Below are 20,962 nucleotides of genomic sequence, written 5' to 3'. Positions count from 1 at the left end.
GTTCCAGAAGCACCTTACAGCTCACGTTCAGAAGCTTCTTTAGGCAGGTCATCTTTTACCTGAATTCCCTTTTACCTGTTTCAGGGTATCTGCTAAACATTCTGTGCTTACTCTGCAGACAACTTACAGAAGGGAACAAGAGCTCCTAACCAGACACCTGGGGCCACAGAAAGCTTCAGCAAAAGTAGCTTCAACTCAGTAACAATCAGCTTAAAGAATATTTCCTGGTTTTGAATAGAACTGCTCCTGCTTACAGTCATCCTTAACCTTCCAACTTTATCCTGACTCCAGAAGAAACTCAAATCGAGTTATCTACTGGTCTCCTGAAATGTTACATATCTTTAAAAAAAACCCTAATAATTCAAACATTAGAGCCAAAGGAAGGTCATCATTTCACAGACAGTCTGAGCAAGCACTGCTGCTAAAAGCAGCCAATTTATTCATCCCTTTCTTCCTTTGTTATTTATTCCTGGGACTACATCCTCCTCTAAATGCTTCTGCTGGAAAGCTATTTCCCCCAATCCTTAAGCTCACAAGTGCAGCCAGCCACTTCATCCTCTGCAGGACAATATTACAATAAAATGCTCTCTGAGCTTTGCTTTTTTCAATGCTGCAGTACCCACACCATCAATTCTGGGCATGCTCTCATCCTCCTTAATGCTCCAGAAAGGAGAAAAAGGAGTTCAACCAACTGTGCTCTGCACATTCTTACAAGGTTCTACTTAAGGTTAACAGCGAACTTTTCTGCATATTAATAAAAGCTGATACTTAAATCTACTTTATTTGAAACCTTTCCAGAAAGGGTAAGAATTTCCTCACTATATGTTTTAATCATTTTTAAATTATATTTAGAATTTAATAGAAAGCTTTTTATTAAGGAGTGCACTTTACATTTTAGGTTTTGACAAGAGATTATTAAAACTATTTTTTAAATTATCACCTTCAAAGCAAGTGACCATAAGTGATTGGATTGCCAGAAATATCTATTACAATATTAGTAATTAAAAAACAAAAGTGAGGTTGACCTGAAATATCTCTAAGTAACAACTGCATAATCTTAGCAAAGGTCTGATTTCTTTTGATATAGATGTTCACATGAAAAATCAATCTAAAATTAGAAAAAAATATTAAAAGCTAAGAATGTTATTTAGAGCATATGACACCCATTTTCTACAAGCACTTGTTAGAAGACATTAGGCCTAACTTTCATATAGTGATTATTAAAATCATTATTGGCAGGTACCATGTTTGGCCTTTCATCAAAGCAAAAAGAAAAAAAAATAATGGAAAATGCCTTTTTTATGACCATCTTTATTCATATACTCATGGCACAAGACATCCCAGTGAGCTGTGTGCATGCAGAGCACACAGGAATCAGACAGTGCATTCTTATACAAGAAAAATGCAATGTAGAGTGCTTTTGAAATCAATTAAAGAAGAGTATTCTGTGGGCATATAAGGAAAAAACAAAAACATTTAAAAAAAAAAGGAGAAGAGTAAAAAGAACCTATATAGCCAGGTAGCTATCACACTTAACATTAAAAAAGAAAAGCCTTCTTCCAAGGCCAAGACAAGACATTGTAAACTCAAGTGGTTTTTTTCCATCATCATAATTAGTACCCTGAAAAGAAAAAAAAAATAATGAAGAGATTTATTTAGAAAAACTGCAAATGACTCATTGAACCTGCATATCCTCCAGGATAAAGAACTTCTCAGCACAGAACTGTAAATGTGGTTTCCATGAGAACAGAGGCACATCATGTTTTTAATGTCTTCTCTAAGGAAGTAATCTACATTTGAAATATGGAAACTAGCATTAGGGAGTTAAACCAAAGTTAAACTTAGGTTCATACTCCAGTGAAATACTTCTTCTCTGTAATAGGATAAAGCCATTCTGTAATAGTACCAAGAGGACAGTAACCACACTATTCCTAATTGTGCTGCCTGGAACAGCTGCATTTTTCCCAATGACAGCCATACTGAAAAATAGAAAGTATTCATTTAAACTCTACCCTATCAAACAAATCTCAGAAATCAATTTGGCTCTACAACTCACACATCCAGCAAGGAAAAGACCAACAGCTAAATTACACTACACTGATCCGCAAGTTCCAAAGGCCAAATCTGGACTAATTCTTGCTTTGAACAGCAAAGCAATCCCAAACACCAATGAAACAGAAGAAATCCTTTGGGGAAAATAGCATTTTAATTATTCAGAAGTGGTACTTGATACGAAGGGGGGACTGACATTTCTGATCTGTGCCTATTCCCCTCCCTGTTAGGAATCAAAGTTCAAAGAGCACCTGACTGTGGGGTTTTTCACAAGCTTTGTATCACCTCAGATATGTAGGGGGGTTTGAACTGTGAGACACCTGCCTGCTCCAGCCTGTGTTAAACCCAGGGTTCTGACTCACATTGCACAAGCCAAAATCCAATACTTACAAATAAAGAATCAAGGAAGAATTTTTCCACGGTAGCGAGTGAAACTTTTTACAGTATTGACAGAACAGTGCCAGAAATCTGAAGAATGACTTGGTAAAACAATCACAATTCCTGGTAGGTCAGATAACCAGGATCAAAACTGGCACATGGAAAGCCTATTCTGAATGCTGTGGGCTAACCCCCAGAGTACAAAGAGACAACAGTAGGCCAAGGGCCTTCAAACAGACAAAAACCAAAAAATCCCACCCCCGTGAAAAAAAAACCTTAAACGACCACCAGTGGGAAATACACTGAGATATGTCAGCCTTGGAAGGGGCAGGCAAATACACTGGGTCCATGAACTACAGCAATCCCCAGCTGAACCAGGAAATGTTTTAACAAACCCTAGATAGAAGTGAAGGAAACCAAGTCACATGTTAAGCAGATACTTTGAGGATGAGGAAATTCCCCATGTGAGCCTGTCTGGGATTTTTTGGTTTTCTTTAAAAAGAGGCATTTAAAACCTGCCATTTCAAAGCCTAATTTCATGCTGTCCTCTTCAGTAGCACAGCACCTTCAAGACAAAATGACTTCTGACCAGAAGAAAAGACATTTGAAAAGCATTTTCTAACTTGCTGGCAGAGCACAGGTGCCTCAGCAATATATTTGGAAGCACACAAAGATGGACACACATAATCTGCTGCTGCTATTGGAAGACATCCAAACAATGGCTTGGTAAAAATATTATTACTCCTAATAGAAAAATACTGGTGATATTTTTGTCCAAAGCAGTTGTATTAAGAATTGAGTAAATTAACAGCAGAAATATAATATTATACTACCCATGGAAACTGTAAGTGCTCATTTATCCTTACCTTCTTCTGCCTCATCCTCCTGGGATGACATAGGCCCTCCTCCACTTGTTGGGGTGACTAATTCTTCCTCTCTGGCAGATTCTCTATTCAGGCTGACAACTTCATAAATTGCATCTCCAGCACTTGTATGGCTTTTTCCTTCAAACTAAATGAAAATATGGGTATGTATTAGGTTGAAAAATAAGTCTATGAAAGGCTAAACCATAGTTTGGTCAGGATTGCCTCAGATTTCTTTGCCTTGGCAAAAATAGATGACAGTATCTGACAATTCCGTTTCTCTCAGTTTTACAGGTAGAAAATATAAATAAAACTGCATTATTTCCAAAGCTGATTCTTAACAACCATTTTCAGTATTGTCCAGAACAACAATTAAAAAAACTTTCAAATTTAAACAGTTATAATGAGATTAAGTTGAAGAGAAATCTCAGCTAAAGGAAAGAAGAGAAAACAAAGAGGAAAAATACTGGAGTAAGTGAAACAGGAACTGAATGCCAAGGTGGGGAAAATAATGCTAAGAGTTTTTTGGTAGGTAAAGACAAGACTAAAGAAGAAACAAAACCTCGCCCTTTTGAAAAGCCTTAAATTGTGACAAGCTCTTTTTGGTCCTCTACTCACTAAAAACCAGGAAAATGTATCTTTCTTCAGCAGAATACAGTTTAAAACAATGAGAAATGTAATGGAACCCCATGGCAGGGGGTCTTGAAGGTCTCTGTGAACCCACACTACCCCATGATTCTATGACTTTCTCATTAAAAAAGTCAGTTAACTATAGTTTAAGCAGTTGCAAGTTTTAAAATAAAAAGATTAGTTTTTCCTTTGAGTTACAGTTTTGAACACATTTTTCAGTGACTACTATATTTTTAGAGAATCATAAACAACTGCAAACCAATGACAGTATTAAATGAAGCAGTCCAAAATGTTGTGCTTTATTTTTCTCTGTGCATCTTGTCTAATCAGTAAATTTTTGGAACATACTAAAATCATCATATTAACCATGAAAAAGAACATAGTTTCAGTTAGAATACCCTCAACTTGTTTGAAGAGCAAATATCATAAAGTTGAAAGGCTCCACAATACCTGCTCTGGAGATATACACAGACTACTGACTAACACTAGTAATTTCAACCAGCTGGTGAAATTATGCAAATGAGCAGCTTAAACAGGGACTGTTTGGACTGACAATATAAATTGTATAGTGAGAAACCTTTACTCATTTATTTTAGATTAATAATTGAGACCCACTTCCCCTAAAACAGAGGCCTCAATTATCAGTTTTGCTGACCGAAGTTCTCATTAAGTCAGTTTAATGAATTTTGGGGTGTAGGCATGAAAAGTCTGCATTTTGTAAAAATTAAGCAGAATAACATTAGAGCCATTATCCCTGTTTTATTAACACCATTGATGGCACTAATGTTATTAACCATGGCTATCTATAATTTTTATTTTGAGAGAATAAGGCATGAGGTACTGTGGGTTTTGCTGTATGTTAAAATTATTACAAGCCTTCAGCTCCCTGCACATATTCTGCTTAATTGCAAGTCCCACCTGTGTATAATGTAAAAAATTTGATCATTGGTTTTCTCTAAAGCACAGACCCACCATTACAAGGACCATGTTCTAACAACGAAAATGTGCATGAACAATACAGTAAGATAGCTAGAAAGAACAATACTAAATTACACATTAACCTGCATTTCTATCAGCTTTTATCATTCTTTATACCTGAGCACACCTTACCCATCTCAGTTCAGACTATTAAACATGCCTGAATCTTTCCTCAGAAGGGTTATGATTTTTCTAGAATCTACTCAACGCTCAACTGCCTTCCCAAGAAGTTCCCAAATGGCTGATCCCACTGTCATCTGCAGAGCTATTTCCCAAGGACTAACAGTGCCCTGAAATACAGGATCTCTCAAAGGTATTGACAGGAACAACTACTGCAATGCAAACTGTCCAACTGAGAATTGGTGAAATCAAGACTTGATCCAAGTCACCCAAAGTGATCCTGTCAACGACAGTCAGGATCTCACCTTCCAAAAGGATTAGTAGGACTAAAAATATTCCTTTTACAAAGATCTGCACAACAAACTCTGAATTTTTCAGCAGGAAGAAATGCATGTGCTTCTTCAGGAAAGAGAGGCACGTGTATGTCACATTATATAGGGGTTGAGAAAAAGAAAGCATCCATATACTCAATTAAAAGTGGTACAGTTGCAAGTGATTTAAAAGGCAAGCTGAACTGGCAAGAGAAGTATCGAACAGCTGAGAGCAGAATACTTTTAGATGTATTTTCTTTAATATCAAAATGCAGATATTCTTATTTGCATGTAACAGTCAGATTTCTCAGATTTCCTTAAATTCCAAGTTGCTATGCTAATCTCTAGAAGAAATACAGAAACAAGATTGCTTGAGATTTGTTTACTCCCTAAGTGTTAAACACAGCAGCAATTTCCCCATGTAACATCAACATAGCTTGGTTTTTTCAGACCTATTGCTGTGCCCCACAAAAAGATGGTAACTCAAATAGTCCCACAGGCTCAGTAAAATTAAATCACTGCTCTTTGGTTCCATTAGTCAAAGATCATGCACCACTGTTTCAATGCCCACAGTACAACTGGCCTCTGCTGTTCATTTTTTGAGCCAATGCCAAGACAAAAGTCTTTGGAGAAAGCAGGTGAGCAGCGGCTGCAGGAGGATGCAGCTGCACATCATTCTACAATGAATGGGCAGATCTATCTCTTGTACTACTTCAGCCAATGCCAAAACCAGAAGGGACTTGAGCTACAATCTTAACAGCCTCACTCTCTTATACCTCAGCATTAGGTTCCTTTGTCTTTAATGGGCCACATTCTTACAGCCATCTGCCCTCATACTGTAAATGTCAGTAGCCCTTTGATTTTACAATGAACAATTATAGAGTCATTGTCCAATTCTACCAGTCAAGTGGACTTGCTTTAGATGTCTTGCTTTAGAGATTGTAGACAATTAAAGATAATTTAATAGGCAGGTTCAAAAAAGTTTAAGCCCACAAAACCAATGACTTACAGCTCACTACAATTCAGTTTACAAAGTGTGATGGGTTTGGCTGGGTTAGAGTTATTTCCTTCACAGTGGCTGGTAAGAGGCTGTGCTTTGGGCTTCTGCTGGAAGCAGTGCTGATAACACAGCTTCTGCCCAGCAGCTACTCACAGAGTCAGGGCCTTGGCTGCTCCCCATCCCACCCCACCAGCAAAAGGGCTTGAGGTGCATAGAAAGCATGGAGGGGACACAGCCAGGAGAGCTAACCCCAGCTGACCCAAGGGATACCCCAGACCATATGGCATCATGCCTGGCACATAAAGTAAGGGAAAGAAGGAAGAAGGGGGGGATGTTTGGAATGATGGCATCTGTCTTCCCAAGACAGTGTTACACTGTTTCCCAGGCCGAGCACCTGCCTGCCCATGGGAAGTGGTGAATGAATTCCCTGTTTTGCTTTGCTTGAGCACATAGCTTTTGCTTTCCCTACTGAACTGTCTCCATCTCAACCCACGAGTTTTCTCACTTCCACTCTGCTGATTCTCTCCTCCATCCCACCATGGGGGAGTGAGCAAGTGGTTGTGTGGGCTTTACTTGCTAGCTGGGGTTAAACCATGACACAAAAGCACTGATCCATACACATGCTACTTAATTCCTTATGCATTAAGGATCCCTGAAATAAATAGTTTAAGGAAACAAACTGCTGAGGAACAGGTGCCATACTAACTTTTATAAAGGCCAAATTAGGACATACAAGACAAATGTTCTAAATAAAAAAAGCAAAGGCATTACCTGTTTTAGCTTCATATAGAAGGTTTCTGTGAAGGTTTTCCTGCTGAAGTACCAGAAGCGCTCATTGGCAGGATAGACACGCACCACGGTCTCCAGCAGAAACCGGACTGGCTCCACCACTTCAGTAACAACCATGTCCACAGCCACAGTCATGAACACACGCTTATCTGAAACACAAACATGAGAAAAACTAGTCACACTTCAGATTTGTAAACTGCTGCTCAGATTAAAAATCCTGTTTCATTAATGATTCTATTGCACCTGTTTTATTTGTCTGAGTTCTATGCCCTCCGTGCCTGTTGCACAGAATGAAAGTGGGCATTAACCACCTGATAACTTCAAAAACAGAGATTATCAACTTGTTTTAAAGACAGGGCAAGACATCATGCAAAGAAAACACCATTAAAGTACACAATCCCCATCAAACAAAAAGAGCATGCAGAGGATAAGGTTGCACTGCGAAGTGTAAGGAATTCTGTTATATGCTACATACATAGAAAACCCATCAGCAGTGACATTGGCTGTAGGTACTTGGAAATGCCTTTAAGCAAATGACCTGAGCTCTGCCTCAGGATAGAAAATAAATCCAGATTTACATTCCAAGTTTTTAAATCCCACCAGAGAATGTAACTTACAGCAATAAGAAACTCTGCCACACAATCAAGCACTTGAATGCATCACTGCCAGCTACCCCAAGATGCAGGGGATGAAATTTGTAATCAACTCACAGCTAGAAGGAGGAGAACCCCAATGCCTGCTATGCATACTGCTTTGCTGAGTACAACAATTTGCAAATGCTTAGAACCAAAAATCCCAATAACCAGGGACAGGCACACCAGCCCCAAACACTAATTTAACATTTCCAAATCAGCAGCACACCATTCTATGAACAGTTATTGACAACTCTGTGTTGGGCATGTTTATACAGAAAAATTCCTAGCAATGGACTCTTGGAACATAATGTTTCATGGACTTAGACATGCATCATGATTCCCAAGAGAAAGTGCACACACCACACCCCTGCTGGGTAAAACAAACACACAGATTAGGTTCCACTACCTTTTGGAGTTTCCTCATTAAGTACTAGAAACATGGGTGCATTAGGATTCCACATTCCAGTAATCACATAAGCCTTCCCATCAGAACTCTTTCCCATAGATTCCTAAAAATAAAATCATACAGTATTGTATCACAGTCATGGTTTGAGATCAAAGAGACGGTGCATGGGGATGAGAAATAGTTCTAGAAACCTTAAAGAAAATGAATTAATGGAATGAACTATTACTAGTATGAGGCAAGTACATGCTTCCTGAAGTTCTCTGGAACAGTCCCTATGGATCACACAGGCCTGTTTGGTAGCCTCTAAAGATGAAAGGAGACTGATGTTCCCTCTCTGCAATTCAGTTACGGATATAAGAGTGACTGAGTTCGCCAGATTTAAATACAGAGAAAGGAGGCTGAAAGGAAATCACAAATGTCTATTTCTGTGCTAGTCAATATACAAACTAACAATTCATTACATCCAACAGGTGAATGCAAATAGAATTCAAGATGGAGTAAAGGCAGCAATTCAAATACAGTAAAATGGTGTTGTATAGATTTATAAGAGCAACAACACTCCAAAACTCATTATAATTTATTCAGGTTTTAATCAAATAATAAAAAGGAAAAATCTGAACTGAATTCAGCAAATAAAACACAGCAAAAAAAAAAAAAAAGAGATGGTAAATACAATCAGGCCAATAAATGAGTCTGACAAGAGAACTCAATCCTGATAAATAGAACCAGCAGAACAAGCATAGAAATGGACTAGGCAAAACAGGGACAACTGTAGAGCCCTAAAAAGTCTAATGGGTTTTACTCTCCCAAATTTGCGCTAAACCAGGACGCTCTAGCACTTCATAACTTGAAAATGGCTGTATTATCCACAGCAAGAAAGTAAATTGGTATTATCACAAAGGATCACACTGTTTTGCAGTTCTCTCAGAAGCAACTCTAAGAAATAGAATACTGTAGAAGACAAGTGAACACTTCAAATTCTTGGCAAGAATTTAAAATCAAATGAAGGAAACAAACAAAATTTTCAGACCATTGGAAAAATAAGGGCACTGCCCTGACACCCAAATATGAAAGCAATTATTTGGTCTAAATTTTTAGGGAACATGCTTAACATAATACAGAAATCTCACTAATAAATAACAACGTAATCTTTGCTTCACTAATTTAACAAAAGACAGATACAACAGGTTTTGACATTAATTGAAATGATTTGTCCATTTTATGATTGCAGATATCAAATCAAAGGATTTAAGAAACAAAGCAAAAGATATTAAAAGCTAATTTTGCTGGAGTTTTTTTTTTCCTTTTTTTTCAAATCGTCTTATGTTATTTAACAGGTTATTAGAGCTAAGTATTACCATGTCTAGTAAATGCATGTCACTGTTCTTCACATTTCTTCCAGGGCTTAGCAACATCCCAAAGCACCTGTAAAGTTTATTTAAAACAAAAACAAACAAAAAAAAAAAAAAGAAAAGGACATATATTAGCTTTTCACAATACAAGAGTCTTTGCTTGAACATAATGGACAGCCACCTACTGCTTCTAATTTTAAGAGTACCTTTCAGAGAATTGTTTGTTATTGTTATGGCAACACTCAGGAAATAACACAATACATGCTACAGAAAAGACAATGAAATTGTTTTCCAGAATGAAAATGGCAGAAACTAGCATCTGCCCTGTGAAAACTCAACTATTCCTCAAGACCATTTATAATAAAGAGTTCAAAGATACCAACAATTCCTACACATTAGTGATGGAGACTGGCAGCAAAATATTCACTCTCCCCAGTTCATTTAAATAATTGTTCTCATGCAATCATAGGAAAAAATACAAATTTGTTCATTCTATTATTCATAACAGCACTGCTGCAAAAAAATCACATAGCATTATAGACCCTTAAAAAAAACCCAAGAAACAACAATTTGCTCAATTTTAAGACTTCATTCTTCAATTTTTCAAAATCTGAATTTGTGTGATATACAGGGCTTTGAATTCCAGAAGTCTGGTCCAATCACTTTACAAGAAAATGCTCTTGATATTTTTAAGAGAAAAAAGAAAACAACAAAAAAACTTCCTTAGACATTCAGATTTTCAAACCTCCTGACTACTGAAGGCACAAATCCAGGTCTGAAGTTTCTGCAAATCATCTCTTTTTCTCCTTTGATCATACTCCATTATGAATAAAAACACCAAACAGAATTATGTATTTGCAACAAACAGCAATCTGTCTTGCATAGGTATTTAAAAAAACCTTAGATCGCAAATGAAAAAAGAAAAAAATTTGAAAGTAATTGCTACTTAAAATACTATGGAAAATTGGGGTTGTAATTCAGAGGGTTTGGTTGGAAAAATTTTTCTTCTGTTTGGTTCTCTGATAATCAAACTGCTTTTTCTCACTGACTCTCAGAACTAAGTAATATGCTGAACAATATTGCTTGGACATATGAACACCAGCAACCAAAATTCTAGTAACACTGTTAACTGTAAAAGTCTCAAGATATGCAATTACTACCCCACCCAAGCTTTCTCCTATTACATTAGGGGTATGTGGTTTTCATATTCCACATCATTACACTTAACAGTAACTTACACCCACAACAGTATTTTCCATTCTCCATACTCTTTCACTACTAGAATCACAAAAATCTAAGTGGTACATAAACTAGAAGACAATGATTTTGATTTATCTCCATCCATAATGCAGTGCCATGTAAAGCACCCAAGGCAGCTCAGATCCAGGATTTGGATTTAGCCACACAAACCAGATTCTCTGAGAGACTAATTCATCTGGGCAGAACCTAATAGCATACTTAATATTTCTTGTTCCTGGGGCAGAAATAGCTCCGAGAGAGCTACCATTGATGGCAGTAGGGGGATCATGAGCTCCTGGTACAGCTGCTACAGAGAAATGCAAGGCCAAGATACAGAGGCAGGCCAAATATCTGCGCCTTTCAAAGACAACAGCTCTCAGATGCTGCTCCAGCTGTGTATCACTCAGGTGAACACAAGTTCTGATGTGTGACAGCCAAAGCTTTTGGGAAGTATGTTTCCAAAAGAATGGGAATCAGGTACAAGTAACCCTGGCCTCTTACAGAAGCAGACTTATGCTGCCTAGCAGCATCCTGCTGCAAGAAGAGTCAGGGCTTTTCTTCCCTTTTATTTCAAAGAGGAAAATCAGTTCAAACCAGGTCAGGACTCTCACTTGCAGAAGATGGATTTTACAGAAACAGGTGTCAGCACATTCAGCCTCCAACATGAAGGGGCTCAACCACACAGCCAGGATTTAAAGTGACCTGCACAGACTGTGGCCTCAGCCTCACTCAGACCTGCTGGATTTCTGCACATAAGGTGGCTACCAAGCAGCTCTGTGCAACTGCACATACTCTGCTACTTTCTAAACCAGCAGGAAAAAAATGAAAGGACTGTTATTGTTATTCACCAATGTATATTTAATGTATAAAAATACAAATGCTACTCATGGATAAGCCTGATAATATTAAGTTAACACCATGACACGATAAGGGGGAATGGCTTCAAACTGTCAGAGGGCAGGATTACATTAGATATTGGGAATAAGTTCTTCCCTGTGAGGGTGGTGAGGCCCTGCCACAGGCTGCCCAGAGAAGCTGTGGTTACTCCATCCCTGGAAGTGTTCAGGGCCAGGCTGGACAGGGCTTGAAGCAACCTGGTCTAGTGGAAAGTATCCCTGCCCATGACAGAGCAGGGTGATCTTTAAGGTCCCTTCTGGTATTTTGTAATCTTGAGGAATTTCCACTACTAAAGAGAAACCAATCAATATTTTGTTATTCAGTTCAAGGACACCAGCCTAGACTTTAACCTAAGGTATATCTATAAAACTCAGGATTCACTCTCCTGTATGATTGGTAGCAAACTATACCTAAACATCACTGTATCGAGAAGAGTGTCAGTCCTTCCATCTCTGAGGATGAAAGGCTATTTCACTCTTAAAAACATCTTCCTTAAAGCCCCTGACCATCAACCAGAATTTTCTTCCTGAATCCTATAAACACCTGAGACTTGACATCCCCCATTGTGGGACTGAACCTATGTAGTGCCACACATGACTCAGAAATGAACATCATCTCTTCAGCGGCTTTGATCCAAATAAAAACTGGCAAAACCCAGGTCAAAGAGGGCACAAGAGCAGGAAGGGCCAAGGTAATGCAAGAGAATAATTTTCTGCATCACCCTGACGCAACCCCAGGCTCTGTCTAAACACCAAGAAGGAGCATTTTCTCTGAGCAGCAACCAAGTTTGATTTCCTGAAACCATTACAAAAGATTTTTAAAATCTTTAGACCAGGGACAAAATTTCTTCAGAAACATTTTTTGCATTGTAATTTCCACTTGGAAATACCTTTGAAGATTAAATTACTCAGAACCTCAGTCTGATCTAATTTGAATTCATATTTCACCAGTTTTGAATTTTAATCTTATCAAGGGTAAGGACATAAAATGACTTACAAGCCTGTGTGTCATTCCAATTAAATAACTTTTACACAGCAAAGCTTGTGGTGATAAAAATAACATCCCCAACTGAATATTCTAAACACCACCAAAATAAAAGCTAATTTCTAAGAAAGGTACTTGTACATTGAGGAGAAAAGCAATAATCAAATGCTATTCATAAATGCCTCATTAATTGAATCCTGAAGGCAAAACTGTTTAAATTAAAATTACACTGAAAGTAGGTTAAGTCAATGAGTAGCAAAAGCCTAATTTTACAACACAAAAACAATGATAAAAATTCAACTGCATATTCCTTGTCTAAAACTTTAGTTTCCATTATGAATTAAAAGCTTGAAACCAAGTCAAGAGATCAGTCAGGTTTTGGGAGAGTTGGGGGCAGGCTTTCTTGATTCTCCTGTTATCTTGAATTTCCTTTTCACTAGAAACGAATTCTCCCATTGTAACTCTTTTGCTAAGATTGCCATCTGGTGGCACAAATTCTTTTGTGCAATCATACTTTGTGTTATTGGTACATTTTTTTTCTATCACATAACTTGCCAAGTCACAGAAAACTACATTAAATACCATTCTTTCAAAAATCTAACCTTCATCATTTTCATAAGATTTTTACCTTTCAATGACCAGTTCTTTGTTGGAAAGTTGTTGAACTGTGATCACCACTTTCTTCTCAATTCCCTGTTTAAGTTTGAAGTACAATTTATCTCTATCCTTTGGCACAGGGCTAAAAGAATAGAAACATCCTTCAGAAGGTATACAACATGAACTGTTAAATACAGAAAAGAGTTTATGCTTTCTAAATTTTAAATAAATTCAAAATTCATTAGATTTTTTTTAAAAATCAAAAGAGACCACTAGATGATATTTACTTAAGAAACTTAGTTTGATTAAAGTTTCTAAAAGACTTCTTACTATCTTTTCCATTTGCACAGGCATTCATTGAGCTTCCCTAAAAGAAATTATGAGCTGAAAAGAAACTCACTTGAAGAAGGTATTCTGAATTGTTATCTTTTTACAGAAAAAATAAATACAAAGAAAATTGTAACATCAAAAGAGCAGCTTCCTATTTACAGCATGTCCGCTCATGAAAAGAGGTCAAATGAATTTTGTTGCAACACAGTAGCTGTGAGTGTGGCAAGAAGCTGTGCGCTTTTTCCAAAGAGATCTCTGCTTTTCCCTTTCCATCCTGATTACCTAAAATTTCCTTTTCCATCATCTTCTTTGACTTCTAAGGAGACACTGAAAGTGTACACGTCACTATCTGGTGTGGGAAGAACAAAGTCCTTCACATGATCAGATGCTTGCTTGGAAGAACGCTTGAATGCTGTGGAGAAACTATACAAAATTCGGCTGACCTGCAGAAAAGCAAAATCATTAATACTGTGATCAAAAATAAGGGTGTTTTTAATGAGGCATTGTGAGGCTCTTGAAGGTCAAAAATCACTCGCCTCTTGTACTGAACACAAATCATGCCTCATGTACCACAAAGCACAACATCACGTGTTCAACAACCAAGCCATTTCAGTACCAACATCTCCTATTTCCAATCCCGATTCATTCCCTGCCCATGTAATGCTCAGTGAGTTATTATAAAATAGATTAGATATTAGGAATGAAGCTCATTAGAGGACCTGCAAAATGTACTTTTCAAGTTGTGTTTTTAACAACATAACATACAGCTTGCTCTGGCAGATGTCAAAACCCAAGGAGATTTCTTCTTTTTTAGCCTCTTTTTCCATCCTAAAAAGTCCTTTTCTCCCAGACTATCACACAGCTCTTCCTAAAATATCTAGTAGGGGAGAGTACTGTAACATGGTTGCTTTTAATTCCAAAGGTATACATTGCAACTTCAGTATGAAATATACCTAAATGAAGCCTGCAGATGAGGCTTTCCAGATCTTCCAATTGCAGCGTACTTTGGAATTATGTTCAAATACTAAAAGCAAAAACTTAAAATCATAATAATATTCACGTATGAATAGCTGCACTTTCTGCATAACTCATTCATATGTGCTAACCCATTTTTCAACGCACTATATACCATTTCCACGCTGGGAATGACCTCTTCAAACACTGCATGAATCCTTCTTCCCAGTCACCGTGTACCACAGAATACTTACAGCTTCTTTAATCTCACAGGAGAAAACATGGATCTGGAACTCTTCTGTCCCACAGCTGCTCTCAGTAAATGCAAAGCAGTCACTCTCTGAAGTCCCATTTTGCCCCCTCACACAAAACAACACTTTATAGATGGGAAATGAGGCTATCTCCAAATTGCTCAATTGATTAATTATTCTGGCAAGAAAAGAAACAGGGAAGATCAAAGGAACAGGTCAGTAAAACAGACAGGCCTACCTAAAAGGCTTTTCTGCAATTAGATAAACAAGGATCTAAACTCTAATTATTGCTAAATTCAAGTAGATGAGATGGACAACAGGAACAGACATGTTATGCTTTACAAATTTAAGGTGCAAGTGTTCCTGGCTGTAACTTTGACATAACTTTTTATATGCCATAATACAGACAAATACAGTACCTGTAGATCAGACAGTAAACAACTGCTATTGTGAAAAACACAAAATAAATACAGAAACCACAGAAAACCATAAACGTGATTTTTATACAAAGATCAAAGAAAATGCAACATTAAAAAGAAATTGAAATATATGTTTAAGAAATCATTATGAAAACAATTTCGGAATCAACAGGACTATACAGCTTAGCAAATGCTGCCACATTCAGGTAAATATCACAGATCTAAGACCTCATCCAAGATTTTAAAACACTCTAAAACATAGAACCCAAGGAATATTTCAGAATCTTTTAAAGCAGGAGTGGTGTTTCAGAACAGACTCGTAGATAGTGACTTTTAAAGAATAACAAATATTCTCCTCTGTCTTTTCACTACTTGTCCATATGCACACTCACATCAAGGACCAATGAACATTAGTCACCTAAAAGCCCAAGTCTGTAACAATAAAAATATAGGCCTAAAGGCAAGAAGAGCCCTGGGAGGATTCAACACAATAATTTTGGCAGAACATGATAACTGGAACCTTGCAGGACAAGTATTCAGACACCAGGTATGAACATACTCCTCAAAGCCAACACTAGAATCACCTAAGCTTTAATGGAATATGCTATGTCACATGTGGATTCAACTTCTCAGTTCTGTGCAGGTTCTTAAGCAGTCCCACATTTACTGATCTCCTCTGAAATTAAAGATCAAAGGAACCTCCTGTTTCACTTGCAAAGCAACCCTCCTGAAGTACAACCCTCCTTTTGTACTCTGAGTACAAAAAATAGGCACTGAACACCTTACATCTTGTGTCCAGGTGACTGTTGCTGTTGTAGAAGTATACAAATGAAACTCAAATTAGGTTCAAAGAAAAAAATGGAAGAAAATAATACAGATTCTTGAAGGGCCTTCTGTTCCTCCACAAGATGAGTAAACACAGCTTAGGCAAGGAAGGAAATCTAATCATATCCTTCAGGTACCTTGATATCAGAGCTTAAAAATAAACATCTTAGATATTGAGATGTTCCCTACTTTTGGATGCAAAATGCTACAAGTGCATGTTTAGTACACCCTGATCAAGCAATTTGACTCCCTCATCACTAATTAAAAGACCCTTCTCACATGGGAAAAGAATCTTCTCTAGTATCTGGAGACTGGCATCACAAGGCAGACATGGGTCAGAGCTGGCTTCTGCACAGCAGTGACTGGAAACAGACACTGGCACCTTAACTCTGAACAGTAGATGTGAGAGCCTAAACTAAACTTCTGCAGCAAACCCAAGACCAGAAGGACTCCTGCAACACATGAACCTTAGAAGTGTTGACTAGGGAGGTCAGGAGAGTACAGGTATTATCAGCTCTGCCTTTCCAGTATCTCTATTATCAGATTTGATCAGATATTAAGGTAGAAAGAGATGCTTTTGCTGACAAGGTGTGGTAAGTGGTACCACCAGCCACACATTGCATGCTAAATCTGCGCACACATTTTGCTGCTTCAGAGGACTTTCTCAAAATTAACTGTCTTCAGCAAGAACCTCAAGCACAGATCCAGCAATTCTACCTCCCTGTGCAAGTAACAAAGTGAGAAACCACTTTTTATGTGTCTGCTTAAGCAACAAATGAAACTCTTGTGTGTTACCTTACAGAACCTTCTGGAATGTTTGGAACATAGAGCGTTACAGGTAAAGGGGCTTGACTTGAGGACTTCATGCTTGCCATGGCTTGTAGAGCTTCAGGTTCATTCCGTGGGGCTGACACCTTTGTACAACCCAAGTAAGTCAGTTTGTTAAACAACACGCTGTCCTCTTCCAGGGGTTCATTGGGAGAAGACGGCCTCGGTGCAGAGATTTCTGAAAATGAAGAAAATGCTTCTTCAGCCATTTGCTTTTATTTTTACACATTTTTTATTTCCAGTGAGTTCCACAGCAAAATCTCCTACATTTTCCAGGAACAGACACGAGAGCAGACAGTTCAGCTCCAATAGCAAGAAATCCATTTGACAGCTTAATATTAACAGAAGCCTGTTCTAATCTAATTCATGTTTCCAAGGGCAGCATGGGGACAAACTGCATTTTGAGTCTCTTTAGCACCACAGGAACACAGCACAGACATTCTAAATCTTTTTAATCAGTCACAGAATCATAGAATATTAAACAGCTGGAATGGACCTTGAAGATCACCTAGCCCTGACCCTTCTGTGTGCTTTGTTATTCCTAATTCTTATTAGAGCCGATACTCCTATAATACTTAGAATCATGAAGGCTGTAAAACTGAATTATTCCTGTTGGGGCTGGAGTGGGGTGAGAGAAATGTATCTCCAAGTATTTCTTTGTTCATTCATGCTGAGGGTTGGGTTCTGTCTGAAAAATGTCAAATATGAAAACAGTAAGGTAAGTTTTCAGAAATACAGCAGACATGTAATTAAGAGAAGGGTGTTTCCATTTCACATAAACTATCTTATTCTACCACAAGAACATATTAATTTTATTTCCAAAAGATGCTATGGGAATTAGCTGACAGAATACCACAGAAGTGCCCTGCATGCTATTGAGGTAAAAAGAATTACAGTTTAAAGCACAAAAAGATGACCACAGACGTGTATCTCTAATATATGTGACAGAACACATGTATTTTTATACTGCAGGCTTTTTATATGTATCTAAAAAAGCTATAATATATTTTACTTAATAAAAGCTTTCAGTCCTCCCCTTTTCATGAAAACTTCAAATACCAGGCAAGCACCACAATCATTCCTAAGCTATCCTTACTGCTACCTGGTGACACCATTAGAGATGGACAGTTCAATCAGTTTGCTCAAAGCATATTTCACCTGCAGGCAGAACTATCCATAAGCACTGCCCTGAAACTTCTTGAGCTCCAGCAGCAGCAGATTCACCTCAACTGTCATCCACTCAGCAACTCATACAATCCTTAGTCCCAACTAATCCTTGGCTGAAGACAAAATGAACATTATCTTGACCAAAGCAGAGCAGCTCAAGCTATCAGTCTGATGATAACCTATTCTTACCTATAATCTTCAACTAAGAGGAGGCCCCAAGGGTATTCTCCAACATAATTTTGGATTGAAGCCATGGAAAGTTTTATTTATTTTAGGGTTAACTTGAAACTGCATAAAGAAAAAACCTGCCATGTGTGATGAACAGGGAAAGCACTCAGGCAATACCTGTAGCAGAGGGGTCTAAAACCAGCTGCAAAGATGGCTGGGTTGTTTGTCCTGCTGACCCATCTGCAGCTGCCTGGCCACTGCCATCACTGAATCCTTCTGGGACTGCAGTGACATACTGGTCTTTCTCAGAATCCCGCAGTATCTCTTCCATTGCCTTCTCCAACTCCTCATCTCCATCTGAAAATACCTGTAAGCAGAAGGAGATAACTTTTTTTTTTTAAGGTATTTGTAGTTTTGCTTTCACTATTAGTTTTCAAATATATAGTCTTACTAATTGCAAAAGTTAAGAAACTTTGTTGAATGAGACAAACCAAGAATCAATAAAACTGAATCAAATATAATCCACTGTCAGATCCCCTTACATAAAATGCAGATGTTCTCATTGATAATTCAAAAACCATCCATAAAAAAACTACAGACTTCTCTTAGAATAACAGATTTGCGTATTTAGAGCCTCCATCCAGACTAGAGATCAACAGACTTTGCTATAACTAGTCTTAAAGAAAATTTTACTGTCCTATCCAGTCAATTTCAGCTGCTTCACTAATTTTCCCATACATAAGAATGGTGCAAATCTAAGGAAACAAAAAAATTGGAGATACACACTCCTTAAAAGAAAAATAAAATCTTTCACAAGTACCAGCTTTTCAGACAAAAAAGAAAACCACAGCCAATACTGCATCATGGATTCTGCCTCCAGTTCACCAGCCTCTTTCCAGATTAAAGAAACAGATAATGCCTAATACAGACAGAAATCATCAGCTGTAAATAACTGTCAAACAGTACAGCACAGACTAGGTACTTGCTGTCACTTCAGGGGGAACAAAGTCCTATTGTTCCAAGCAGACCAAAACCACTACATTGGCTACTACAGCTTAAATGGCAAAATTTGTATTTAAGCTATCAGCTATCACCAAAGTGCTAAAATATTCTGCTATTTAGAGGTAGAAATCTTTTAGAAAAGGTCTTACTCTTGCTTAAAGTAGCACTAAGCAGGAAAACTAAATTAGAAATTAAAGTGCAAGACATGGTGTAATCTATTCCTATATAGTCTAATTACATGTTGGTAAGATAACAGTCTCAGATCCCTCAATAGAGAATATTAAGCTTTAAAAAAAAAAAATCTCATTCTTTGTAAAGTCCTTTACTAATTTATAGATCCCCAGAATACAACAAAGCTAACCCCCAAAGAAGTTATTAAAAGAAAACCTGAACTGCCACTTTTGGACAGGTTTGTTTAATCCAAGCTGTTAATTTCACTGGTAGCCAGCAAGGACAAAAGTGACAGTCTAAGACTCTCCTCAAGCACACACCAATTCTGCACTCTTTTCATCAATACAAACCTTGCTCACATTTAAAAATAAAATCATAGCAAACCTTTAGCTGTGGCTTCTCATCGTTTCCAGAGGCATCCTCAGATTTCTGATGAACCAAGACAAATTCTTCATTAATTAACGTGGATACCGTCTCAGAAATCCTGCTGGCTTTGCTAAATGATGTTTTGACTTCCATTTCAGGTCCCTATTCTCCTCCTGCCACCAGAATCTATGAATGAAAAAAAAAATTAGTTTTGATGCTGTACACAGTATATTAATAGTCATCATATAAAGTTATTGTGGAATAATTTAATACTTAAAATTATACTACTGTATTTCTCAAACTCTGATTTCATTGATATAAGCAACCTTATGATTTTTAGGTTGTTGTTTAAAAATCCCATGATTTAACAGCAGTGGCTGTTATCTATGCATATAGATAACATATGAAGAGGTTCACCCCAGAGCTTACTTCCCCGGTTTTTAATCTTTCAGAATCTGCTTCCTCTACCTCCCTAATTTGTGCCCTTGGTTCTCCCTCATACAGGTATTTTCCTTACCCAGAGAGTCACAAAGTTCATGTGAAGATACAGATTACCTGAAGACTAACTTCCCAAAAGCTGCATACTAAGTGTATAATCTCCACATAAAAACATTCTTTAGCAATCACTTATGTTAGGGGCTTTTGTTATCCTTTATATCTACAGGTGGTGAAGTCAAAAGTGATACTAAAGGACAACTAGATCCTTCTCACCTAATTTCCCTGAAACCACCTGCAACAGTTAAAATTAACCACGTAATTTTAAAAATATAAACACACGTAATATAAATATAAAATATCAACAACAAAACTATAAATAAACAACCAAGAACAAGTTTTCCCATCTCTGCACAAGAAAAAAAAAAATCTAGAAACAAAGAGAAAGGGCAAAATAATGTTCAGCCTGTACAAGTTCCTATAAAAATACAGAGCTGAAACATTCCAAGAATGTCAGCATGAGGACACCTATTGTAGGTATCCACCAAATAAAGCCAGCATGACCTACATTAACTCACAATGTCTTCCCTCACTCCTTAGAGAATAAAGAGCTGAATCTTAGACTTTTTGTAACTATTTTAAATGCATCTATTTTTATATTTTCTGTGTCAAAAGGGGAAAATATATTTTCAGACTTCATAAAAGAGCATGCACTTCTACACATGGTCCACTTCCATGAAAAGCACTGCTCTGGCTGAGTGCTGGGATATCTTGTGCTTAGGAGTCAGACTTCAGGTGAGTCACACACAGCAGCA

General features: G+C 37.5%; 1 protein-coding gene across 2 annotated transcripts in view; it reads right to left on the bottom strand.

Annotated features, from left to right (window-relative positions):
- Nucleotides 1-20,962, bottom strand: part of RABGAP1L (RAB GTPase activating protein 1 like) — a 231,396-nt gene that overhangs the window by 190,467 nt on the left and 19,967 nt on the right. For both annotated transcript variants that reach the window (XM_072932817.1, XM_072932816.1), the window contains exons 2-11: nt 19,731-19,898; nt 18,351-18,540; nt 16,806-17,016; nt 14,770-14,944; nt 13,844-14,004; nt 13,263-13,373; nt 9,521-9,587; nt 8,163-8,265; nt 7,104-7,270; nt 3,297-3,441 (exon numbers count right to left, since the gene is read on the bottom strand). In XM_072932817.1, the coding sequence (XP_072788918.1) occupies nt 3,297-3,441; nt 7,104-7,270; nt 8,163-8,265; nt 9,521-9,587; nt 13,263-13,373; nt 13,844-14,004; nt 14,770-14,944; nt 16,806-17,016; nt 18,351-18,540; nt 19,731-19,865 (1,465 nt within the window). In that variant the 5' untranslated portion in view covers nt 19,866-19,898. The remainder of the gene's footprint in view (nt 1-3,296; nt 3,442-7,103; nt 7,271-8,162; nt 8,266-9,520; nt 9,588-13,262; nt 13,374-13,843; nt 14,005-14,769; nt 14,945-16,805; nt 17,017-18,350; nt 18,541-19,730; nt 19,899-20,962) is intronic.

Source organism: Taeniopygia guttata, chromosome 8 (genome assembly GCF_048771995.1).
Source record: "Taeniopygia guttata chromosome 8, bTaeGut7.mat, whole genome shotgun sequence".
Lineage (NCBI taxonomy): Eukaryota > Metazoa > Chordata > Aves > Passeriformes > Estrildidae > Taeniopygia > Taeniopygia guttata.
The sequence above is the reverse complement of the archived record's forward strand: the minus strand, read 5'-3'. Positions and strand labels throughout refer to the sequence as shown.